At 47.3% G+C, this 26,918-nt stretch overlaps 1 protein-coding gene across 1 annotated transcript; it reads left to right on the forward strand.

Moving 5' to 3' along the window:
• Positions 1 to 8,970: 8,970 nt before the first annotated feature.
• LOC144113751 (uncharacterized) lies at positions 8,971 to 26,017 on the forward strand. Its single transcript, XM_077647055.1, has 21 exons — positions 8,971 to 9,088; positions 9,271 to 9,452; positions 10,054 to 10,147; positions 10,220 to 10,362; positions 10,462 to 10,600; positions 11,570 to 11,736; positions 12,457 to 12,658; positions 13,016 to 13,152; positions 13,248 to 13,389; positions 17,561 to 17,703; positions 17,767 to 17,917; positions 18,396 to 18,547; positions 18,620 to 18,752; positions 18,995 to 19,137; positions 19,247 to 19,400; positions 19,489 to 19,891; positions 20,223 to 20,255; positions 20,318 to 20,538; positions 23,461 to 23,723; positions 25,530 to 25,680; positions 25,765 to 26,017. Exons 2-21 carry the CDS (start codon positions 9,335 to 9,337, stop codon positions 25,961 to 25,963), a joined length of 3,288 nt encoding a protein of 1,095 aa, XP_077503181.1. The 5' UTR covers positions 8,971 to 9,088; positions 9,271 to 9,334; the 3' UTR covers positions 25,964 to 26,017.
• Positions 26,018 to 26,918: the final 901 nt, after the last annotated feature.

Below are 26,918 nucleotides of genomic sequence, written 5' to 3' on the forward strand. Positions count from 1 at the left end.
GGCTCACTTGCTACGCATTTAATAAAAACGCGAAGCAAAGTGAATTTTAAGGGAATCAAACCATTTCATATCGCAATAAAAAATAAATGAGAAGAATGCGCCAACATACAAAAGCTATTTCGTCTTGGTCGTATTGTGTTTCATTATTAAGCTGGGCAGATAGTGTAAATATTTCGGCTCCCTCTTTCCAGCGCATCTAAATCGGCTGAACAAAAATAACTTTATCAAGACACAGTAAATCTCCATCACGTAATGACTCCAGGAATGTCGTCTGAATAATTACCCAAAACAATTTAGCAGAGTCTCAACTATGGTTAAACAGAGTTGGACGTGCGAAAGCACGGTTTGACTTGGTCTAGCTGTTGGCTTGCCTTTGGTGTTACTCTAACTTTTGAGTTTGGTTGCGCTCTATAGGATATGCACATATTAGGCCACGTGTTAAAGCGCGCGGCCTGTCGTTTCTGCCGTTTCTTCGTAAGTTGCTCCTTGCGTTGAGCAGCGTCTTCGGGATCGATAGATTCATGTTTACGACGTACTCTCTTCCATTCCAACGCAGCACGCCGGGGACGGCGAACTTCTTCAGCTCGCCCTTCATCCTGGCGTGATCTGACGTGACGGAGAAATGGAAGGGTATGCTATGCTACACGAACATCTGGGGCAGCGAACTCAGTTTCGTTACCATAGTTTCGCGTCGCCATTGCCACTGTCCGCAAATACCTTGGCAGCGAGCCAAGGTGCTGAGCGCCCATCACATCGCGGCTCCCTCCGCGTGCGGAGAAGAGCGAGCGCCCCCTCATGCACCAGCTGCCGCGTCAAGTTAAAATCGGCGGCGCCTGCCGTCTGCCTGGGAATCGCACTCAAGGTCAATCCAGGCGCATCCTAAAGATCCGGTTAGACCCCATGAAATATTGCTTTCAGAATAGAAGCTTTTTTCAAATTGCTGAAGTGCACCAGCGACTTGCACTGAGAACCAATCAACTTGTTGGTAAAACTGATCGGAATTTTGGACTTCTGCGCACTTAATGAACTTCGTTTCCGTATTTTCTTTCCTGAAAAGTAGCAGAGCGCAACCAATGAACCGTAAGTACTCGAGTCTAGGCGTCGATCATTATCGAAGAGACGGCTGCTTTCTCCCCCCCCCCACACGCACACACGCACGCACACACACGCACGCACGCACACACACACACACGCACGCACACGCACGCCCGCACGCCCGCGCGCGCGCACACACACACACACACACACACACACACACACACACACACACACACACACACACACACACACACACACACACACACACACACACACACACACACACACACACACACACACACACACACACACACACACACACGCACGCACGCACGCACGCACGCACACGCACACACACGCACACGCACGCATGCGCAGTTTGGCCGGTAGGCCAATAGGACAAATACGGAGGCCCATGCTGAGGGACTTAACTACTACTGAATATTAGCAAGAGGATAATCAGTAGGGTAAAAACTACGTTCTTAAGGGTTCTGAACTAGGATTCCAGCAGGATAAACACATACGTGACCTCTCTGAGTAAAATTGAGACGAATGTAACGTTTCAGTACTTGCATTCTTGCAGCCTTTTTGCGCTTCTCTCATTTCGAAGAAATCCTTCAAAAGTCCGAGCCGGCAGGGACGCCGTAATGCACATAATGCCATAATATAAAAAAGTGAAATGTTTTGATTCATGATTTATGAGGGTTTAACGCCCCAAAGCGACTCAGGCTATGAGGGATGCCGTAGTGAAGGGCTCCGGATAATTTCGACCACCTGGGGTTCTTTAACGTGCACTAACGTCGCACAGTACACGGGCCTCTAGGATGTCACCTCCGCCGAAATTCGAGCGCCGCGGCCGGGATCGCACCCGCCTCTTTCGTGTCAGCAGCCGAGCGCCATAACCACTCAGTCACCGCGGCGGCTCTAAAAAGTGAAAGGCTACCCGAAAGAAACTCTCTATTGGGCTGACCTGCGCCCACAAAGGAGTGACCAACTCGGTGGTGGCGATAGCCACAGACGCGCTCGGCGATCGCCGAGGGACAGAATCACCGCCGTTCTCGGCCTCGCTCAATGTAAACCTGACGAAGAACTTCCGAAATGAGGCATGGTAGTCACACAGCACCCGCCGCGGTGGCTCAGTGGTTAGGGCGCTCGACTACTGATCCGGAGTTCCCGGGTTCGAACCCGACCGCGGCGGCTGCGTTTTTATGGAGGAAAAACGCTAAGGCCCCCGTGTGCTGTGCGATGTCAGTGCACTTTAAAGATCCCCAGGTGGTCGAAATTATTGCGGAGCCCTCCACTACGGGACCTCATTGTTCCTCTCTTCTTTCACTCCCTCATTTATCCCTTCCCTTACGGCGCGGTTCAGGTGTCCAACGATATATGAGACAGATACTGCGCCATTTCCTTTCCCCCAAAACCAATTATTATTATTGTTAGTCACACAGCAATCTCGAAAAACGTAGAACTCATTACGCGCAGCCGCAATTAATCCCGGTAAATCTGGTAGCATCTCTCGCCAGAAACAAAGTGATGAAACCGCGTGGCGGCGGCTTTGCGCACGAACAAATAAACACTACAAAGGTACCCGGTAGGATGCTTGAGTGCGCCTCTGAATAACGCCAAAATAATGGAAATCTTCCCTTATTATTCTCTTGTAGGCTCTCAAGAAACTGAAGGTTTCATTATCGTGTTCAGACGGGTGATTTTCATCTGGTGTGGTGGGTTGACGAGTGGACGTAATGCTTCAGCTTAGACTATGACCATGAGTTGGTGACGTTTTTCCCTCTTAATTCTTGCCTTCACGTGCCCATTGAGAATCGGTTACCTGTAACCCATTGATATCACGCGCCCCAGTTCAAAGCTACCAATGCACTTTGCACATTCTTACACTATTAGTTATACAGGGTGTTTAACCAAAGGTTAAACCACAGCGGCGGCTATAGTGGTTCGAGCATCCGCCTCACATGCGGGAGGTGCGGGGTTCGATCCCCAGTGCCGCCGGGTACCCACCGGTGATACAATGGGCAGAAGCTGTCCCCTGCCTGGTGCTCGGCTTCTTTAGGGCGAAATGCTTGGGAAATCGGTCTTTGACCCCACCCTGAGTAGTCGAAAAACACGTTTTGCCATGGCGCTCTTTGGCCGCAGATGCCCTTACGGCATAAAAAATCACCATCATTCATTCATTCATTCATTCATTCATTCATTCATTCATTCATTCATTCATTCATTCATTCATTCATTCATTCATTCATTCATTCATTCATTCATCAAAGGCTAAGCATTTTTTTTTTAAAAATGGGCTCTTTTGGTTAGAAGAGCGCTTTTGTCAGCATAACACTGTCAAAGATGTAGCGCGTCAGAATACAGGTAAGACGGGCTAACTAGAAGACTGCTTATCGCCAACTTCTTCCACAGGCTCCTTGCTTGTTCAGAGGATTATAGCGCACCGTGAATAATAGCCGTATCAGTTCTTATATTTTAGAAACTGTCATCGTCCTCACCGGTGCAGCGCAAGCAATTTTGGGGCCGCACGCAGGCGAAAGCAAAACCAGGCGGCCACAAAACGCTTTGGCCCCGCCCACAAGCACACGTGCTTGTCCCCCTTCACGTGCACTCTGCCCGCTCGCCACTGCCAGACTTTCCGCTGCAAAAGGAGCACGTGACACCTGCGCCACTGTGTGACGCGCGCCTTGTAATGAGCGCTTTCTGGCCGCGCGGTTTTTCTTTCGCCCGTGTGCGGCCCCAAATTGCTTGCGCTGCAGCGGCGATGACAACGGCATTTTCGAAAATATAAGAACTGATATAGCTATTGGTCACGGTAGGCTACAATCCTCTCAATAAATAAGGAGCCTCAGAGTGATAGTGGAAAAAGTTTACAATTCAATATTAGTTAACCAGCCTGCAAGTTAACACGTCTTCGCTGTATTGTAATGCATGGCACCGTTGACAATGCTGTGCCGAAAAAAAAAACACTCTTGTAATTCGAAAAGCCTATCTTTAAAAATTGCTGAATAACTTGGGTGAAACAGCATGTATACGTATAGTCTAGGAGTCTACTTTGGAAGTAATTTATACCTCAGCTATGAGGCGGTTAATTCTGATGCAGGATTGAAGATCATGGTGCGCAACTTTTCATGGCAAGCATGGCAAACTACCTGATAGCCGGACCCTCTTCCAAACGGCTTTGGTGTTGCAATTTTTTTTGGCTTCCGAAATAATTTTTACTGCGTTAGCTGTACTAGTGGCACTTGGAGAAAATGCCGACATTGTCTGTGTGCAGCCTCGGCGGGCGAAGCCCCTACTCCCCAGAAGCGCCACCCACCACCAACCCACCTATCTCAATCCCACCTATCTCTAAAAGAGATGACACGTGATCTTGTGACGTCATCACAAACTGCTCTGATGGGGAATTCTGAGTGGCTGAAGGAGGTCACGTGACTGTGGGACACCATCACAACCTGCCCATCCTGGTAGACCTGTAACAACCTGGCCACCGGACTGTGAGAAACCTGCCCACTGTGGCAGTTTTCCCAAAATTTTGGAAGTTGTCCCGGCCTCAAATTCCGAATGACCCTCCAAATTTTGGAAGTAGGTACCCCCAATAATGAATAAAGGTGCATTAGTCGCTGGATTAAAGTGAATAGTGGACCGGATTAGTATATTCCCGCAAAATAATCCAATGGAAGAGAGATTTTAGCGATAACCGGAGAGATGGCTCTAATGGAAGCTACTGGAAAATTTTAGAAGGTAATGACTAATGCATACCATATAAGGTCATGGAACCGGTTTCAACCGGTGTTTTGGTGGCAGAATCGCATGAAGAACATTAGACGCCAACTGTAGATACCATGGCAGGAGACGTAAAGGCTATCGCATTTTCTTCAAGAATGCAGTTAAGAAGGCTTCCAAGATTTTTTAAGTGCTAGTACCAGGAGTGAGCTTTAGGGTGATTTCAGATAGTCTAGTTTTAGTTTTATCGGCCAAGACCTCAAGAAAACAGCCCAAAACGTCAAATGTAGTCCATCGGGGAGCATTCTTTTCTACCTGCTGCCGGTTTACTGATGTTTTGTGCCGCCTAAGACGTAATGTCGATGTTCGCAGTACTATGGCCGTCATTTGCCGCGTGTCTGCATTATGTGGCCACGGTTTGGTCCCGCCATCTTTGCAGAGACAGCCATTTTGGTCCGAAAAAGAACCTGCTGCCCTCTCTCTGCATGGCACTGTGCAGTGAAGCGAAACACGTGACGAGATGAAGCGATGTTATCAGGTTCTTTTTCTCAGCACAGGCAATACGAGGAAACACGAATAAGTAAGTTCAATGTTCACCCTGAGCAAAAAATCTTGAGATAAAGACGATGACCTTGAGGCGCGTCATTCTACGCATTGCTCATTTATTGGAACACCGCTGAGTTCTTACGACTTCGTCTAAGCTGGAGTGATGATAGCTTGTTTTCCGGTCTTTTTCTTCCAAGGTTAAAGTCTGCAAGGCATTTTACTGACCTTCCGTGCTTTTGTATGTCTGTGTCTTTGGAGTCTTGGTTAGTGAAGCTTTCCTTTGTAGCTGAAATATTATTGAGGTGCAACTCTATTGTTATGCGTAACTTTTGGCGAGTTTATTTCGCAACAATTCGTGCACCTCGTACGCATTGGCCTCTTTTTTCTTTCCTTATATTCGAATATTTTTAGAAGTTTTGCTGTCTTCTTTAAACCCCGCTAATGAACGTTTTGCCCTGACGAAGACAAGCCTTATTTGTCTAAACGTTGGCAAGCTCCCCTAGGCTTCCCCTTCCCTTGTTCATTTTGTATCATTCAGAATAACATTCATGCTAGGTTCTCATATTTTCTAACATTTTTCAATAAGAACATTTGGAGAGAAAAATGCTTCCTTTGCACCTAAAAAAACCCGCTTTCTATGAGGCAGCAAACACTTTTTTGTAGCTTCAAGTATTTATCAATCAGAGCATTCAAACTTCCAGGTGATTTATGCAATAAGGCGAGCAACTTAGAATGTTTAGGAATTTTTGAAATAAAATATGTTTTCATGTTAAAAGCTTTACGTTACAATATTGGACATAACTGCTACCAAATCTTGTATTACACGAATAAAATTTCATATTACTGCCGAATATTCTATTTTAAATGAATACTGTAAAATAAAATATTGATTTAGCTTCATTTTGATGTGCTGCATGTAAATGTAACTGACAAGTTATTTTCAGTCCGAAATACCAAAATGAACACACAAAACTTTGGGTACCTTTTTAACCGCATCAAAAAAAGAAAATAAAATGCGATGGCATTTAGGTTGCCTGCTGCGGTGTCTACCATGAAATCTACTCTTGTTCTTGCAATTTTACCGTCAAAACTCAGGTTGGAACCGGTTCCACTGCCCGTGTATGGTATGCATGAGTTATCACTTTCTAGAACGTTCGAGTACTTTCCTTTCAATTATAACATATGGGATTATACCAAAGCGACCCACTAAACCGCCCTAATTCATTTTCTGGAATGGGCCTATATTCAAAATTTTGGGGGTCTTCACATTTTCGAACTTGGCGGTGCCCTATGATTGGTCCACTGGTGGTTACGTGGTGTTGATGATGTCACGACCCTCTTAATCGCATTTATAGATCGCGGGAAGTCCTCCACCTCACCGGCGCATCGGCACATCGTCTCCCCGCGGTATCGTAAGATTCATGCGCATGCGTATCGCCACGGCGGGCAAGTGTCAACTGCATTGAATTTGGCAACGGTGGGCAGTTTGCTCAAAATCCGGTGTTCACGGTCATGAGAGTCACGCGATCCTAATGACGCCGTCTCCCAATTGGCCAATGAGGGAGTTTCAAATTCGGCAGTGCTCTCTCACTGGCCCATTGGGGTCACGTAACTCCAATTGAACAATCAGGGAATTTCGTTACGGAGAACGGGAAACCTCATGACGACAGCCTAAACACTATCGCATTAAAAAGCCGCCCATTTGTCCCACAATAAAGAAAGAGTTAAGCTATGTGCTTGAGATCCGGAAAACCGGATACAGACTACTCTACGCACTACTAGTGTTGTAAGTTACTAACGATGTATAATAAACGCGTTCTAAGAAATCCGCCAACACTGCGCAGATTACAACAAGAGATACGTCTGAGTATGCGTCTTTGAGCGTGTGAGATCCGGAACTTTGTTTTTCACCAGAAAAATTAGCATGAGTTTCCTAGGGAAAAAGTTCCAGAAAAGAAACAGCGAATTACATTTTTATGCAGTCGTTTCGGCGGAACGCTGGCGATCAAGGCAGTATCGCTAAATTTTAATAATGAGAAAAAAAAAGTCATATGGAGACACGTAAGCGAATGGAGGTATTTGAGAAACGAGTTATTGCCTTCTATCTTTCGCGTTCTCCCTTTCCTTATGTCTCTTCGCATTTTCCAAGCGCTCATTCGGTGTACCGCCTTTGCCAAAAGTGACCAGGCTGCCATGCCCGCGGAGAAAGCGGGCTGGCGGTGGATCGGCGGCGCTGCTGTCGCCAGCCCTGGTTAGCTGCGACGATAGATAACGCAACGCAAGCATGCGCCATCGCTATATTCCTCTGGACGATAATAAGTATTCTGAGAGCATGGGAAGCGGTAAGGGCAGTCTGTTTTATTTTGATCCAATAAAAGCCCACGCATGATAAAGAGGGTAGCTGACTTCGACTGAGTGCTGGCCTCTTCACTTATTGACTATGACACGGGCGTTGCGCGCGACCTAAAACCCGCAGTATTATCAGGTGGCGGTGACGGGGGTACACCAGATGAGTGACAGGCAAGCTTGCGCAGACTTCGAAACTGTTTATTACGGTGCCCTTAAAACGATACTCGTCGCGACCAGAATGCCCCAAGCTGTCGACCATTTCGACCCCGACAAGATTCATGCATGATTCAGAACGTTCTGGATAGTGAGTTTACATCATCGCAAAAAGTTCTGAACGGCACAGAATTAACCACATACGATCAGAAACCTTTGAGAACAATGTATTCGAGGCTAAGAGCCATTCAATAGATAACTCGCCCCGCGTAGCAATACAATGAGTGATAAAGCCGCACGCATGCGGCGACAAGTAAAACATATTGTTTTCAAATACATAACAATAGCCACGTGAGTATATGTAATTACAGAAGGGCACTCTCTATTTGAGCTGGACGGCTCCGCGTTACAAAACGACAGTCTGCAGGAGCAAAGTTACGCGTTCTTATCGTCTTTGTTATTCTGTATTCATGTGACTTGGCAGAGGACGGCGCTGCGGACTGCTTCTTCTTGAAGATGGCAAATCGCCAAGTCGCTTTGGAGTACGGATAATTTAACTTTGTATACAAATTCGTACAACAATACAGACAACACGTGCGTAAAAAAGCAACAAAATCACTTTTTCCGATTGCGAAGCACGATATCACTAGAACGTGTCTCGAAACGACCTCTCCGCCGCTGCCTGGCCATTCATCTTCTCTTGTCCACCCCCCCCCCCCCCTCCCACCGCGTTCAGCTTGACCGGCCAAAGAGAGGCAGCCACAACTGCAGTGGAGAACAGGGTGCTGCTGCTCGCAGTAATTATTTCTACGTACATTAATCAATCTAATCGCTACAGATGCACCGGTATATAACAGTCTCCGTGAAAAGAATCAAAGCCAATCGCACGAACTTCTTTCTTCTTTCTTAACTGCCGGGCATTGACTTGAAGCGAAAAAGGGTGATACATAGGCAGGAGACTGGCGAATTACTCGAATTACTACTTAGTACAGCAACAACACACGAGGCAGAGTACTCAAAGACAGCGTCGACGTAGCATGCCCGTTGGCAATATAGTTTGCCTACGTCAGTTACGCTGTATCAGCGAATAATCGAATGAACGCGGCAAGTATTCGCCTCGTGGGCCTGCAGCCGCGATGACAAAACGTGCCGAAGAGAACGAAGCTCAGGCGAGCGCCTCGTGGGGAGCGTGCTGTTCGAACGCGGTCGTGACCGGGCAGGAGGGAGCTCGCCGGCGATGAACTGACGCGGGCCGCCCTTGACCACCCAGGTAGGAGCCCGCTTGCGAATTGCCTGCGGCGCACGTAGGGACCGCTGGAGGCACGGAAGCGACGTCCGCGCTCCGACCAGAGGAACAGAAAGGCGAGGACGTGGCGCATTGAGACGCGCAGAGAAGGGAAGCGGGACGGCGCCTTCTTCGCTGCCGCCGAATAATGCTCGTCTCCTCCGCAGGGCAACCGAGGTCCCTGTTTTCCATCGGTGACGCTACCCGAGGCCGGGATTCAGGGGATCCGACATGGCCAACACCGCCGTGGCCTCGCTCCTGACTGCCGTGGTCCTGGCGCTCCTGCTGGGGCGCGTGGAAGCGTCCAAGAATGTCTGGATCCTCTCCAAGCAGGAGATGGAAGGCGACGGTGAGTGCTTGCTCGGACAGTTGGGCGCACGCAGTCCCGGGCAGCACGGCGGAAGCGCCAGGGCTTCCCATCTCGCAAACTGAGGCAGAAGCTGACCCGCGTTTCAGATCATCTCCGGCTTGATTTCAGTGCCGGCCAGACCAGCCGGTTTTGGCAAATCAAGACCAATCTCTCTCTTGCTAGCAATCGTACCTGCTCCGCACATGCAGTGAGAGGGGGATAAAACTTAACACCTAGCGACATACCATGGGAAATGTGCGCCCAAAGTTGTCTTCTCATTTTTTTTTTGCCGGAGGCAACGCATTATAGAGCGCGAATTCGGCAGTCATGCCGGCAGCTCACGGTATGATGCTCGCCAGAGTCCACATAAGTGGTGCCATATCGAGACGAGTCAACTAATTCAGGCTTCCAAATGGAACCTGGGGAGTCTGGCATTTAAAAAAAGGAAGGGGGAAGGAGGGAGGGGGTGTCCAGGTAAAAAAGCACCTGCCTTTTCATATGTGTTAAGCTCGAGAGCATAAGTGATGACTCGCCAATTTCCGAGGCGACGAACCTGAACACGCCGCCACGGTAATTTGCGTTCACTTTGTTTCTTCTCAAGGCTGCGACTTCCGAGCCTACGAAAAGACTAGGAACGCTTGCGAGGATATGTTCTCCAACGTCGATGTCGTCACCTCGGGAAATAATACATGCAGGTAGAGTAACGCGCCACTCTGCAAGTCTCGCCTTCAGCAGCCCTTAACCGATGCAATGCTTCTCCCCTTCAGCAACGTCCAAATTTATATTACCTGCGTGAAGGACGCCATGCGCAAGACCCTCTGCAGCGCCAATGATACGATCAAGGAAAACGAGAACGCACGCATCATGATCAACGTCCGCAAAAAGAACGTCACGTGCATACCGAAAGCAGGTGGGCTGCGCCGCTTTCCAATAAAACGCGAGCTAAAGGGAGAGACGTGCGACCGTTACTTGCGAACTGCGCCGTTGCTGTTGCCTCATTTCTTTCCAGCTCCTCAAAATATGCGGCAGACCATGGGGTGCCAGCGTTCTGTTGCACTCAAGAAATTCTTCGCGTGTTCCTCTACGTTCCATTACTACATGAAAAACAAGGACGACCTGCTGCCATCCGGAGGAGGCACGGACTGCAGGTACCCGCTTGGCGCACTGTCCACTTCGGCTAGTCTCTCAGGAGCAGAGTGGTTCTCTATGCATGATTAACGCGGTTATAACATCACCCGGTAGCCAATGTAGCAGGGATATACACTAATCTGTGCGAAATAAGCTTACACACCCAACAGATTAAAGACGTTTTCTCTGGCCAGATAAAATAACCCAGAGTTCAAGTCACTCACCAAGCGAAAGACAGCGGGATCGACGTTTCGGAGGCCATACGAGTTTCTTTTACTGGAACCCACATGATTCCGTACGGATTACTTCAAACAAGAAGCCCGTAGGGGCTCCAAAACTTTACTCCCATCGTATCTTACTTGGCCACAAACTGCAACTCGTCCAGCTCACTTTGTCGCCATGTGTTAAGTGCTGCGCAGTTACACCGCTTCATCTGCGCTCATGAGCGCCGTTTTACACAATTATATCTTAAGCGTGCTCCTCAAATGCATATAAATATTTGTGCAGCATTTCTAAACCTTTAGCTTGCAAGTGGAACCAGGTGAGAGCTTCTTTCATTGTCTTCCACCTTGAACAAACCGTGGGCATACCTACCTCTCGTTTATAGCTTACATCAAAAATATGCACCGCACCGTGTTCGCTTCTGGCTCATACTGCTTGGCTAGCTTTAGATCGTGAGCGCTGCATATCTCTGGAAAGCAAAACTCTCGGCATCATCTCTCTGCAGCTTAGCTTAGGACTGCAAGAACTCCTGTTTACAGTTTTGAAGCAAACTGTTTGCTGTACTATATGCATGACAAAGCTGGTACAACTCCACTATGAAGTTTTCGAAAAGGGTTTGAAGCTCAACGCCACCGTAACAGCTGAAACACTTGCTAAATTTTCTGATTACGAACTACAAGCTGTAGCTCTAACTGCGATGGCAGTCACACGTTATTCGGAAGTGCTATTGCCATCGTACCTCACCGCTGGCGTTTCTCTCTCAACAGCGTCGTTAGTGGCTACAAGGACTGCGTTCAACTTGGGCTCAGGCATTCCGATTGCGCAGACGACAAAGATTTTATCGACCACGTGCACTACTTTATGCGGAACGACATCGTCGTGTTTGCGAAGCCGTGCCAAGTTGATAATAACTCTCCAGCCGCAAACATTACCGGTAAGGCGGAAAACATCGTTTCATGTTCGAAGCCACGCTTCTTAGCAATTTTCCCGCACTGCAAGCTCTTATCGCACAGCGTTCTAAAATGGCACCGCTAGCTGTGCAGTATAGCATGAAGCTACCAACAGTTTCGTAAGTTTAATCACTTGTGGTAGTAGCACCAAAAATTTCAGCACATCGTTGCCACCTGATACTGGTGGGTGAATCGTAGTAAAGACTTGATGGGAAAGTTATGGCAGATCTGATGCATTTGTAGCACGGTTTAGTTCCCAAATGCTGTCATTCCTACTGCGCGACTCCATTTATCACAGCTTTAAGGTATTGGCATTGTCTATATACAGCAATGACATAGGGCCGTCTCCCGCACGTTCATCCAGTCTCCGCTACTCGTTAGGGTTGGAATCATATGGTATTCGTTCCCATGAGCTGTGCGCTTATGTGAATGGCTGGTTAGTTTAGCACCCACCCTCCCTCCCCCGCCCCTATTTTAGACTGTGAGCTCTCATTTAAACGTTTAATTTGCAAAGAAGCAGAGTTATTGCATAATTGTGATTGGAAGCATACAAAATGTTGTAATTACCACCAACTTGGCTTCATTTCAGCGTCTTTACAAAAATTTGGCTCTCTGATCATTGTGACAACCGCTGCCGTATCATGCAACATTCTGTAACGCTTACGGGTTGTTTTCTTTTGTCGCAAAAACTTTACCGCATGTAGCCTTAAAGACATGCGACGAGGACAAGGCCATCGACACGTACCTTACGTGTGCCAAGAAATTTTTTGACAACGTTGACTCTGAAGAGCTGCGAAAGTTGTCAAAATTTCCACAGAAGGCGAAGTCAAACTCTCAGCTCGTGGGAAGTGGTTTACGAAGCAACGAGCTTACAGCCAAGCCCGAGTTCAAAGTGGACCCCTGCACGTAAGTGATGCAAGTTTACCTCACGAAGAACTATGCACAATGTCCAGAACGCCGTAAGACTCGTGTAGCTACATGTAGTCAGGGAGCTAGAAGTAACGAGGCTAACATTTCCATCCTACAGAGCTAAATAAACACTCGATTCCGAGCGCAGCAAGGAAAAACAAGGCGAATTATGGGGTTGATTATTCGGGCTTTCCTAAATTAAGCGAGCAAATAATTTTATTCAAAAATGTTTCTAGGATAAGCGTCACGCCCCTTAAAGCCGAAAACAAGTTAATTACTGTGCGCCACCATATTTTTTCTCTAGAGCGCCTGAATTATACAATCCAACTACATCTGTTTCACTCTTTTTCACAGCGCCGTGAAATCATGGCTTAACTGCTACTACGACGACCTTCTCAAGTCAAACTGCTCAACTGATTCCGAGTTGTACAAAAGATCCCAGGCACTGTACCAGGTCATGGTGGATGAATTCAACTGCGTCAATACCCAATGTAGGTTTATTTTTTCTGGAAACCGCGCTGGACAATTTTTTTTATGACTAACACGTTGTCAATAATTCATTGACTGATTGCACTTTTCCTTTTAGTTCAAGCAGTTGCCGAATCAGAAACCCCGGACTGCCAAGAGAAGCCTATGCTTAACAACTTTTTTGTGTGCGCAATTAACTACAACGTCGAGCGAAAGCGGATCCCCGTGTCACTTCAAACAAAGCCAGACGTCATCTGCCCGTAAGTAGTGAACGCCGCCAAGATGAGCGTTACCAGAAACTCCATTATGACAGCGACTAGAACGAACGACGCACATGCGCTCAGATGAGGCTTTCGCGGGCACATAGTTGCAGCAATATACCGGACCGCTAAGCCAACTCGCACATGCGCACAAGACGCATGGGCGAATAAATCTCTGCCTGGTACACTAGCGTTGCAGTTTTGGCGCGTTGGTACGACATTACATGAAAGTTTAAGCGCACAACCAGACGAGGACGCTGAAGAAAGACAGCTGACACACGAGCGCTAACTTCCAACAATTTATTATGAGCCGCAGAGCGGAATATATATGCAAGGTGTGGCCTGACATCACACAAGCCCAGGCAATAAAATAATCGTTGACAACGCAAATATTTTAATTCCTTTGAAGACAGCGCGATAGACGGCTTGGACACACAGATATCCCCTAAACGGTCAATAATCCCTGCCTCGATGATTTTGCGCGTCAGTTGGCAGCTGATTTTTGTGATGTTGGTGCAATCCTGATCGATTGGTGAACAGGGGCAGTATTCTATAAGCTGTCCATTTTAAAAATGGCCATTTCGCGTCCGCCTGGTCCTCTGTCACTGGTCTCTCAGATACACCCGCGTCTTTCAAGCGTCCGTGGAAAGCGACCCGGCCATTGGGTGATATGCGATCGGACTTCACTATTCTCAGGCATTGACTGCGATATGCAGCCACTGGTGAGGTGCATCGCAGCGCTCTGCCAACAGCAGGAGACCGGACCTGCCCGCTCGCTGGCTGCCATTGGCTGCGATATGCAGCCAACGGGGAGGTCAGGTAGCCTCCTACCCAATGGCCGGGTCGCTTTTTAAAGACGCTTGAAAGCCGCGAGTATGTCTGAGTGACCAAAGGCAGAGGACCATACGGACGCGAAATGGAGATTTTAAAATAAACGGCTTATGGATGCGGCCCCAGTTCGATTTCGCACTTGGGCCGGAGCTGGGTATTGCGCTCGAGTGCAGTCACTACCTAGTCATGATGCCACTGACATTGTTCATTTGCTATAAAAGCACCCGGCATGCCAACGGTGCTGATACCATGTCTCGAGCCTTCATTGTCATGGCTTGCGGTCTGCTCCCGGTGCGCCCGAGAAGGGTGACTAAGCCTCTCGGCTTACCCCGACCCGTAACTTAGACACGATAAAATACTGTATAACAGTCACCCTCAGTGCACTCATTGAATATAAGTTTGCCACTCCACTCCCCTACTTTTAGTTGGCGTTGCGTGGTTTTGCACGTGGCAATGTTTATGTAAACGCATTTTTATCATGCCGCTGCTACAGTCCTATCCAACAAAACCCACAAATTTAAATTATTGCCATGAATGCAAACTTCATTAGTTTTAATCTAAATTCTAGATTGATCTGCCCGCAAGCACTCCCGTAGGACAAGAGGGACGGCACAATCAATCCGCCGTTCAGACAGTTCTCTCGACATGCTGCTTTTCATCAGGACTTCAAAACTAGTTAAATTATGTATTCGTAAGCTGGTCATTAGATGTCCACGCATGACTGAGATATTTATGAACGGTAACGCGTCAGAGCAACTGCAACAGTATCTGCCAATGCACATACAACGTCCTGTGTTTACACCGTCTGACGCGCTGCAGAGCGGTTTACGCTTCATCGGCAAAGTGTGTCTGCGAAAGGTCATTAGGACGCAAGGTACAGGACGAGCCTCGCAGCCTCGTCGCGAGAGAATTTACAGCGTATGGGTTTCAGAACAGCAGCAACAGCGAAACAAATGATCAGTACAAAACGAATGCTAAGCTCAAGCGCCCCCCAAATCAGTTAAACAGTTGAAGAAGAAGAAGAAGAAGAAGTTTATTCACATCACATTACATGATGCAGGAAGCCTGCAGAAAAAGCTGCCAGAAGCCAGCTTGACAAGGCCGCAGGCCCCCTTTCATTGGCAGTTTGCGGAATGTCGTAAAAAAAAAGTTTATACACAGCATATTTTATCACAACATGTAAAGAAAAAAATAGTGAAAATACAACATATTACAAGAAAAACGCTAAAACATATATACTGTTACCACATTTCAGTGTAACACGTGCTCACATTTTTAATACATTGATGGGGAAATATTATAGACACAAAATCTCGTTTTACTTCGTTTTGAAAAGATCGCGCAGTGCTTTGAAAGTTATATTGTCGAGTTGGATATTTTTAGCTTGCAAACTGTTTAGTAATCGGGGTAACTTGTTTTGCAGCATTTGTAGACCGCATGTATTTCTACTTGTGTTAACCTTCCATGGTCCAAAATGACGCGTCTGGTATGAATCTACATTATTTTCTAGCTGAGCTATGTTCTTAGTAGTACAATTGTTACATTTAGTTTCTTGTTTAAACAACTTGCAAAGCCGGTATTCATAGGATTTTGTTACTGGAATTACATTGTATTTTTTAAATAATTCATGTGTGTGGTAGTGCATTGGTACGTTTTCGACAGCTCTTAAAAACTTTTTTTGGAGAATGAGCACTCTGTCTATATTGGATTTAGTAGTCGATGCCCACACCAAGTGACAATAATTAAGTCTAGGGGAGAAAAGACCATTATAAATCAGCATCAGAATGTGGCGAGGGAATACATGGCGATTTCGCGAAACAATGCCTACTATTTGCGATAGTTTTTTTGTAATATAATCTATGTGGGTATCCCATGACATTGTGTTTTGAAAAATGACACCCAGAGTTTTAAAACTAGACACAATCTCTACAGGAGTTGACCGTAGTGTAATTGTGTTTTGTGTGTCTATGTTTTTGTTCCTAGTATGATACAAAACTGCTTTAGTTTTATCAGAATTAATCTTCAAGCTATTTTTTTGGGTCCATTCATCAAGCTTAGCAAGCGCTACATTTGCTGCAGCTATTAGCTGATCACTTGATTCTCCTGTGAAAAACACGCTTGTATCATCCGCATAATTCACAAAAGTAGCGGATGGAGCGATACTGTAAACATCGTTCACGTACAAATTGAACAAAAAGGGGCCCAGGATGCTGCCTTGCGGCACACCCTGGGAAACATGAAGTGCATCTGATAAAGAATCACCAATGGCTACAATTTGGGTACGATGTTTAAGGTAGGATTCCATAAGAACACCGGCCTTTCCGCGAATGCCATAATGTTCTAACTTCCTAATAAGTATTGCGTGGCTGATAGTGTCGAATGCTTTCGAGAAGTCAACGTAAAGGCCCAAGACTAGCTTACCTTTCTCCAAACCGCTTAAAATGTGTTCTTTCTGCGTCAAGAGGGCAAGTTCAGTGCTAAATCCTTTGCGGAAACCGAACTGGCTACTAGCTAGCAATTTGTGTTTTTCTTGAAATGCTGTCAATCGGTTTAAAATAGCTTTTTCAAAGACTTTGGAAAAGACCGGGAGAATTGATATGGGCCGATAATTTCCCATATCATTTTTGTCACCTTTCTTATATAGCACGCTTACTCGAGCGACCTGCATTTTGGGCGGAAATATGGCCTGCTGAAAGCATAAATTAAGTACATGCATTAAGCATGGAGCAAGAAAATGTGCAACGTGTTTGATTGGTTTTACCTGAATTCCATCTACGTCTTTGGCACTGCTATTTCTTAAATTCAGAATTATGCTTGCAATTTCTGTTTCACTTACTGGAGTCAGAAACACCGAGTTATCATTACGCGGAAAGTTTGCTAGGTCACTGGAGCAAATGGCGGTGTTACCTTGAACAAAATGTTGATTGAATGCGTTCGCGAGGGTTTCTCCTGTCAACTCAGCATCATGTCTTTTTATCTTACACACTTTTTCAGTTCCTATCTTGTAATTTAGCATCGAGTTCAGTCTACGCCAAACTGCATCCATTTGTCCTGCTGCAGGCATGAATACATTGTCTAAATATTCACGTCTGGCTTTTTTTATATCTTTATCTAGATGATTACGGAGCTCTCAACCTGCACGCCCTTGATAGCGGCGGATTTAGTTCGGCTAGACATACCTCAGAGTCACAACATTCTATAATCTTAGCATTATTTCAATAGAAGGCTCCGGAAATAAGCGTACTAAGCCAAGTGTTCTAGCAGCATGGCATTGAGGAATTACAGAGACCACGTAAAAATTCCCTGAACGACGTCTCGATCTCAATTTTTCCATGTGCAGCTCCAACCTCAAGTTTGAAATGTGCGTCGCACAGGCCATGCGCGAATCAAGGTGCCTCCATGAACGAATGAAGATCATGCACCATCTCAAGTATCTGACCGACGTGATCACGACGCCGACAGTGTTCTGCAAAGAAGGCGCAGGTAAGGATGACAGCATGCCGAAAAGCCAGTGCCGGCCGACAGCACGTTTCTTCCATGTCGCAGCGGAGTACGCCAAGCAGGTCCTGGATGGAAACAAGCGCTGTTCGAGGACGACGCTGTTTCGAGAGTACTTCACTTGTGGGCTTTCGTTCCAAAAGGAACTCGAGACTCACAACAATTTCCAGACTGAAGAATCGGGAAAAGAACGATGCGCGTAAGTAGTTTTCACACAGATAGACTGCTCCAGCGCAGAGCGAAACGGGCGATTGTGTTTCGGCATTCCGCTTTAATACGTCTTCGTATAACGCACAAGTATTGCCCATGCACTTGCGTGGGCAGCCTGCATGAATGATGCCCTCCGGAGTGCTGGCACGGCATTAACGGGTGGCGTTGCCGTAAGAACCCCTCAACATGCGTTATTGTAGTATGAGAGGTGTTTTCCTTTGTTTCAGATAGCTGTAGATATTTGTGGCAGGGATACTACAAGACATTGCCTAGCGACATGTCAGTGCAGCACAGACATGACGAAACTAGATAAGCGTATCACATTATCATGACCGCTGATTTTGCGCTATTACTCGTATATCAACACGGTAATATACACCAAGTAATCTACCAGGTTTGAATCGACGCTGTGCCACCTCTTTATGGAGTTTTACTTTCGTGTGGTGCTAATTTTGGTTCATCCACAGAACAATGAATGCATACAACGAGTGCTTCCGCAAAGCTGTGGAAGCATCTGAATGCCATTCGAAGTCCGCAATCACGGACACAATGCAGTACTTGATGGAACTGGAAACCAAGGACATCGACTACAGCTGTGAAGAGCCTCGGCCCGTACTGAGTACGTCGGCTTATTGTAAGACGGTTTCTTTGTTTATTTGCTTGTAAAATACCACTGATATTTTTCTCTTAGATGCTGGAATCATATCGACAAGGTGCGCCAAGAGCCTGGCCGTGAAGAATGCATTCCTTTGCGCCATGACGTTCGAACACTTGGTCGAAGACTTGAAAGTTAAACGTGAAGCGACGGCTGAAAAAGTGTGCAAGTGAGTTAAGCAAAAAGAATGAACGCGACACTTTGTTCATACGTACCTTAGTTTTTGTATACATTCGCTATCAGTTGAACTGTTTCAAGGGTGTATATTACTGCATCGTTCGACACCGCTTAACTGAAATATCTTCACTTCGATTCTTTATAGTTGGCAGCGATTCTCAGACCTCGCATGCCTTTCAATGCACCCCCAAATAACACCGTAATTATTCTCTTCACCCCCTCCCCCTCCCCAAGGTATCTGGAAGAAATGAATAGCTGTGTCGACGTCGTGAAAAAAAGCACGGGGTGCGACCGAGACGGAGAAATTTTCAACCACGTGTCTCCAATTCTGCATTCTTTGACCCATGAATACGATCGCGCATGCAGGAATGTCACGAGTAAGTGCATCAGTATCGCCAAGCTCATTATATGCTAAACAAGCACTCAAGCTGCAGTGCACCTGTGCCGCCGTTGTAGACTCACGCAGACTTCCATTTTTACTGGCAGATAGTTTCAGGATGTCTTTCGTTCAAATGAAGACCCCAGAAAACTGCGTGCGCCAGCGCGTCCTAAAAAAAATGTTTGTCTGCGGGCTCAGCTTCAGCAACCTCTTTGACGAAATGGAGCCAAGGTCTGAAAGCGGCAACCCGGTTAAGTGCAAGTATGTATAGCGCAGACTGCTGTAGCGATATCTGCCACGCGGGCAGCAGTCTGTATTGTGTCCAACTTTCAAACGCAATTGTTTTCAGATTGCTGATAGACTATGAGCAGTGCATTGCGAAGGCGTCTCGTGGTACGGGCTGCGACGAAGATGCCGAGATGCGAGTGCAGATCATGTCCTTCTCCGACATCATGCGCGACGAGTACAAGGACTCCTGCCCCAATGTGGTGTACAAAAATGCCCCCGAGGCAGCGGAGGGGTTCGAAGACTATGAAGAGGACTGGGCAGAGAGCGACCCGTACTGGTATGACACAAAGGAAGGGGCAGATGGACAGACACCCGGGAAAGCTCGTAAGCCCAGCGCCGGGGTGGTAAAGCCACGCGAGGATCCGTTCGGCAACGTTAAAGACCATGCCTTGTCCAACGCATCGTACGTTGACGCAGCTGGGAAGCCGGCGCTAAAGAGAGTTGATAGAGAGCGGATTCTTCAGGTAAGTGGCGGTAATTTCGAGAGTGAATTAAAACGCGGGTGAATCATGCTCAACTTCCAATGAAGTGCCACTCGAAAAAGGTAAACTAATATAATTGTTTAGATGCAAGCTCGAAAATAGTTTCATTGCTTGTCAATCTGTGCTCACGAAAAGCTGCCGCACGACGAGCTACAACTGCATATGCTGGTAACACTTGTCGTAACAATGTTTGTGATGCGGCAACATAAGTGCTAGCCCTCAAGTATTTGAAAGACTGTTGGATCCCGACTAGTACGATTAAAGGCATCTGAATTCAGTGTGAAACTGACATACTCTTATGTTTCTCTCACAGGAAAGTAACAAGCCTGCTACGCTGAGACAACAGGTAAGGTTACCAAAATGTACTGCGCGTATGCTCCTGCTACCTGGTTTCTTGTACAAACGCAGGCGGGCCCCGGTCAGAACCTCTCAGATGTGATGGACCTGAGCACGTTTCTTAAGAGAGACTCCAAAAGTGTCTTCAACGCCAGCGGAAAGCGCAAAGTGCGTATTGAGAAGGAATACCTAGACGACTCGCCAGCTGCGATGGCATCGTATGGACTCGGAGCAGACTACAAGGAGGAGTACGCCGACGACACTTTCGCTAGGGTTCCCAGCAGGAGAATGGGGTGAGCCCAATCATTTTTTTGAAGCACACGAAACTTACTACGGCGAGTAGTCTGAAGGCGACATACTCTGCAGTTACAAAAGTAATGTCACTTAAAAATGGAACAGCGAAGCGGAAGGTAACTTCTCTGGAGAACCCAAAATTAAGAGGTGCGAGCTTCTAAGCGTAATTTTCAGCTTGCACGCGAAAGAGCCGACGGACCAAGGAGTACGTTGCAAATTTCTAATAACTAGCTGCATCTGTCTTGGTTTCCAAATGTTCTTTGGGGGCGCCTTGGACGGGCGCCTTGTGGCTTATATATAGCGTCTGACAGAGCGCCTAAACAACTTTACTCGCCAAACACATCCAGTCGTAATGCACATCACTACTGCCAACAAGTTTATTTCAGATATCATATAGCTGGCTCGCGCCTGTCTGCGTGCAGCGGTCAGCACAGCCTTTATATCAGGCAGAAGTTTGGTGCCGCACGCGCGTAACGCCGCTCGGCTATGTTTCAGGGCTGCTAGTGTTGTGTCGCCTTGAAATAGCAACCAAGCCTTCCCATTATCTCGCTAGCTGTTATGAAGTGCACGGATACCAGTTGGTGGTGCACACCGTAGCAGCCGAGCTCAGGGCTGGTATCTGAACATCGGCCGATAAGCGGGGGGGGGGGTCGGAGGAGCTATTTACAGTACCACATGCAATCAAGTCACGTGTAGTGCGACAGCCATGACATGCTGCCCGACTGGTATAGATGAAAGCGGCGACAACGGTCAATGCTTTGCCGCGGGCGCGGTCTCTGCCTCGAGGCCACCCTACGGCTCTTTCTGGCAGAAGCTTTGGTTTGGTTTATGGGGCTTAACGTCCCAAAGCGACTCAGGCTATGGGGGACGCCGTATTGAAGGGCTTCGGTAATTTCGACCACCTGGGGTTCTTTAACGTGCATTCACATCTCACAGCACACGGGCCTCTAGATTTTCGCCTCCATCGAAATGCGACCGCCGCAGCCGGGATCGAACCCGCGTCTTTCGGGTCAGCAGCCGAGCGCCATAACACTGAGCCACCGCGGCGGCACCTGCCTGCCAGAAGACCAACGCTTTTGGATGTCGTGAGGAGTTCGTGACGGTGTAGCGCGCTCGCGCTGCAGCGAAGCACAAATTAGGGGGACTCATAAGCTCCGCGTTAAGGGTTTCACGCGACCGCGTTCATGGTTGTTAGCTACTTTCCTCATTAACTAGCACCTATTTCAATTTCACGCACTAATGAGCATACATCATTAGGCATACTAAACCACGTGATAAACCACAAGACACACGAGTCTGCCTTCAATAGAGTTTACTCAATGGCCTATGCCGACGACTGTGCATCAATGGCCTAGGGGTAAGGGATGAGGCGCTGCCTGTTGGCCCTTTGCCGCCAGTGAAGCCCTCGAAGATGCAAATTTTAGTGTCGTGCCTCCTTACTATAAACTGGAGCCAAGCGCTCGACTTGCCGACTATTGTCCACTCGGCGAATACTTGTTGCTCTCTTACAGAATTATTGCAATATTGAGTTTCGTTGATAAAGAAGAATCGATAATATTGCAGTCCCGCCGGGGCAAAGAAATCTAGGAACCTTATTCGTAGTTCAGGGGGCGCATTTCGAACAATTCTCTCCTTGAATCTTGTTATTGCATGCCGCGTGGGACGTCTGAAGTGATAGCGTGCAAGCATTTCGTATTGTTGGCTGTACTGTCCGATACAGAACTCAGCAGTGTGAGGTAAATATGGTACCAAAGCTTCTTAGCTCAAAAATTTCTAGTTTCTCAGTGCCTTACAGAATTAATCTTCGACATCATCGCCATCACGCATGCTTGTACGGGAAAACTGGTGCTTACTACAAGTCAAAATATGCATCACCTTTCTCTGCGATGGAAGTATGTTGCTTATCGAGCATCGTCTTAACTAGGTCAGTTGCAAGAGCCTCAATATGAAGAACTTTCAGTTTATAGTTAAAACATGATTTCCGATTGCTTTGTGTGTGTGTGTGTGAAATTAATTAAATAATTAACACGTAGCTTCGCATGAGGCTACAAATGGGAGTACTCTGTTTATTCAGTTGTTCAGGAACTTTGGCTACGTTTAGCTCCGATCATGACTGATACACCCGGTGTGCGCTGTCTATTCCTAAAAAGCAGCTACTTGTAATAATTACGTACGTCTAACTCGTGAGAAGCCAACCATTAGTAGAATTCGAGACTACGCAACGCTGGAAACCGTTTCGTCAGAGACTGCCGTTTTTTTTTTCATTCTTTTACAAGCTTTGCGGCCTTGGTGGGAAGAAATCACTTAACGAATCTACAAGGGCAACACTGCAAGAAAAGGTGTCGGGAACGGCACAGAGCTCGAGGTGCACAGACTCTCAGATACGCGCCTAATGCTTCTGGGATTTAGCCCTTCTGTGTGTTTTTTTTTTCTAGAGTCGCGTTCGTCACAACGCTTGCAAAGTCGAAGTGCAGCGAGAGGATCGAGAAAGACGGTCGACCCCGTTAGAGGCGAACGAGCAGTGCCAAGCAACGGCAGTGTGCTCTCAGCTGCCGCTTTCTCTCCCTGAACACAGACTACCGAAGCAGGTTCGCCATAACCACTAGTTAAACGCGGATCTGGAGCTGCATAGAAGTAACGATTTGCACTGAACGCTAAGTGTGACGCACATAGAACCTGTGGGTAAAAGGTCAGCAGAGAGACACGCTGCGAGGCAGACGTCAGGTGGGCATCAGTGCCGTTTTGCCGCTTTGCGGCTATAATTTGGCATGACACCAGCCTTATAGACTGCTGGCACAGACTTGACTGTAAGCCAGCTGTGATGCCTCACATGTCCATGTCCTGGAAGTATTTAACATAAGCTTCCCGGGAGCTCGGAGAGGACAGAGAGCGTAACGTGTGCCCCCCATCGGCGCGCGCAGTCTGCGGTACCGCCCACTGCAGCGGAGGGGCGACCCGAACGCGTGGGTGAGCAGCCGGCGTGCCATGAAGATCCTGGACGACGAGGAGCAGCAAGAGGACGACGACATCATGGGCCTGATGCGGCGCAAGCGCAAGCGCACCGGCAGCGACGCGGTGCGCAGGCTGGGCAAGGACCTGCAGGTCAAGAAGCAACTCGACTACGACGATGAAGGGGAGGAGGACGAAATCCTCACGGACCGCGAGACCCACATTTCGGGAGACGGTACGCGAGGCAGCACTGCTGGCGATCACGAAAGAGCATTTTAATAACAGCACAATTAATGGCATTTTACGTGCCAAAGGCGCGGGAGCGGCTGACGGACGCCTTAGCGATGGGTTACGGTCTGTTCAATATAGGTGCGCTAAGACGAGGAAACTACAAGACATCTACATAATAATACAACACACTGGCGCCTTTAGCGCCCAGTTGCGGCGCGCTAAGTGAACGGAATATGCAACTAAATAGCCCGAATTGCTGTTCTGCTGCTTTGAGGGCTCTGGATTCATTCCGAACACCAGGGGTCCCCTATCGTGCACCAAAATCTCAGTACAAGGCATTTCGTAGCATTCCGCCTCGGGCCAGGTTACACTGCTACTACTGAAATAGAAAGATCAACCTCGTGTGCAGTGGTAGCAGGATGGCATAACCAACCAAGCCATCGCGGCGGGTAGGGGTAATTTCTAACTCATTAGTTCATTTTTTAAAAGCTCTCTTAACATCGAAACAAGTAGAGAACCACCCAGCTTGCAATTCAAAGTTCGTGGGGGTAAAAAAGGATCCCAGATTTCATTACCGCAACGGTGTGCTATTTTTATTGGATTCCTTTGGCTCACGTTACGTGGAACGCCCTGTATTCAGAGGGCCCTTAGTTTTTGGGGAAAAACCGGTTTCATCCGAATCTTGCACACCGACTTAATATCATAGAAGTCGGGTTTAACCCGATATCTGTCGTAAAATGCAGCATAGTAAAGTGTAGTTGGCGAGTGTACAAAGCTAAAGGCAACAGACGGAAACTAATCGTCATGTTTTTTCATAGCGTCGTTCTCAGTTACCTGATGATAGCTTCAGGTCTGCCATCCACACCATTGCTTATTATGTGGCTAAGTTCTAAACATACGTCTTAGGAGCAAAAAGCCAGAGCCCAAGCGCTGACGGGACGTTTTATTGGCATCAATGTACGAGTACTAAGCGCTATCCAGGCTAAAGCGTCTTCTTCCAAGGCTGATGGCCGTTCTAAATTGCCGCTGTGGTGTTGAATGTTTTCGCAATGTACAAAGACAGGTAGGTCTAGCAGAGCAGTGCTGCAAAAGGGAATGGCAATAATATATGCAAAAAAATGTTATACTCACAAAAAAGAAGAATCCTTAGCCTTCGAGATAACTTTTTTGCTTGAAGCTGCTATTTATAAGCTCTTCATGAAACTTTAACGACCGCAAATAGACAATTTTATGCCGTGAACAACAACATCCGCTAGTAGTCCCATTTTCTGGGGAAAAATAATCCGAAAAGTCTCGAAGTGCACAAATCTTTGCTGAATAAACCGATTGCTACCAGAATTTTAGCTGAAAAAATAGCGGCTGATTTTTGTTCTCCGAATCCCGAAAAAAATACAGTATAGCAGCATACAGTATACAGTATACTCTGTGCAGTATACAGTATACAGTTTACAGGGTGGCACGTGCGACAGCCTCTATAACAAGCATGCCATTGTGACCTCTTTTTTTTTGCATACGGGCGTTGTACCACTGCTGGCATAGCTACCGCCAGTTACCCTACTTCTTTGGTTAAGGTAATAGAGCAACAGAACACGAAGTTTTACTCCTCCCTCAAATTAAGTGACAGGATGGGGATCTACCACTCCTCTCATCTAAGCAACCAACTACTTATAAACTCTCCCAGCGTTAATCCAAGTTGGAAGCATTTGCCGACAGCTCGATAGTGCTGTGGTAGAGATTATATTTGCGCTGACGAACAGCTGCCTAATCACTGTAGATGACGAACCGAGACATTTCGCTTGCCCACACTCAGAGTGCAACTTGAAGCAGCTCAAGAGGCAATCGGAGACCTGCGACCGAACCTTCTCGGACAGCATCAAGGTGTCGTGGAGCAAGGACTGGCCAGCACCTGCGTCATCCTCGTCGTCGACGCCTGCAAAAGATGTGCAGGAAAAACTTTGCAAGTGAGTGCGGCCGAGTGCCGGTATATATGCTTCACGTGTTCTCGCGAGGCACCTAACGGCTGCACTTTCCTGTCGTTCTCGCAGCTCCCTCGTGACCTACCGAACATGCCTGCTGGAGACCGCCAAGCGAATGCACTGCGGCGAGATCGCGGGCAAGGTGGCAGTGGTGGTCGAGGAGCAAATGAAGAAACTTGGCGTGGCCTTCTGTGGCGCGGCGTCCCTGCGAATGGCATTCTGGCTGGCCGCCTTGCTGTCTATGGCGCTCATTTTCCTTCAAGCCTAGCAGCTTTAGTGGAAATAAATCAGCTGCCCCTCTGCCGCGAATGAGGGCGAAGTTCGTGCCGTGTTTTTTTTTTTTTTAGTGTGAAGAGGAGCGACATGTGCTAGTTGTCCTGGACTCGCGAGAGGTTCTACCCTTGGTATTTACTTTTGCTACATTCTCAATATTTTAATGATTGACAGGAATGCATGCAGTATGAACCAAAATTTGTTCAGGCTTCCGAAGGCAGCTCCCACTTGTGCTGTGAAAGCGTAATCAACAAATCAGTTTCGAGCCGAGAGACGACATTTACAAAAAAGCTTGCGTTCAAGCATGAGTTTATGGGCACACTAAGGCAGAGTGGCTGCAAAAAGAAAGCCTTCGTCAGCCGCCGAACGCCGCAAGCTTTGGTGACGTACTTCGTCCGCGACCTGTCATTTCATTGGCGCTCACGTCGGTGTAATACTGTCGTAATAGTTTAATAGGGTTTTGTTAAACGTTGCAGCCACTGGGTTAAAGAATAGAGGCCCACCCTTGTGTTCGGTGTGCGTTTCGCTTCGGCACCATAGCACCCTTTCTCGCTTTTAAACGCTTTACCGATAAATTTTACCGATAAAACACGTCATATTTTCATATTTCTTCCGTATTTACAAAGCTGCTTAGCGAGAACGCGTTGTGATACTTCAGAAAGCGCAGCAGGTTCAAACCACTGACCTCCCGTCAAACAAGTTAACGATTTTGGTGCAAAAAGGGGTCACAGAGTTGGCATTCTGGTAACACACTGTTTTCTTATTTATGCAATTTTTATTCGCGCGGACGTAAACAAAACTGAAAAAGATTACATTTGCGTGAGTTACCATTGCGTGTTCCACGCGAGATGGCGCCCCACGTGGAAAACAATAATAAAAAAATGTCAAAAGCATTCCTTGTTTGCAGCGTTTGTTTCGGTTATTTTATGCGAAGCTGCATAAAAGTAGCC

Source organism: Amblyomma americanum, chromosome 1 (genome assembly GCF_052857255.1).
Source record: "Amblyomma americanum isolate KBUSLIRL-KWMA chromosome 1, ASM5285725v1, whole genome shotgun sequence".
Lineage (NCBI taxonomy): Eukaryota > Metazoa > Arthropoda > Arachnida > Ixodida > Ixodidae > Amblyomma > Amblyomma americanum.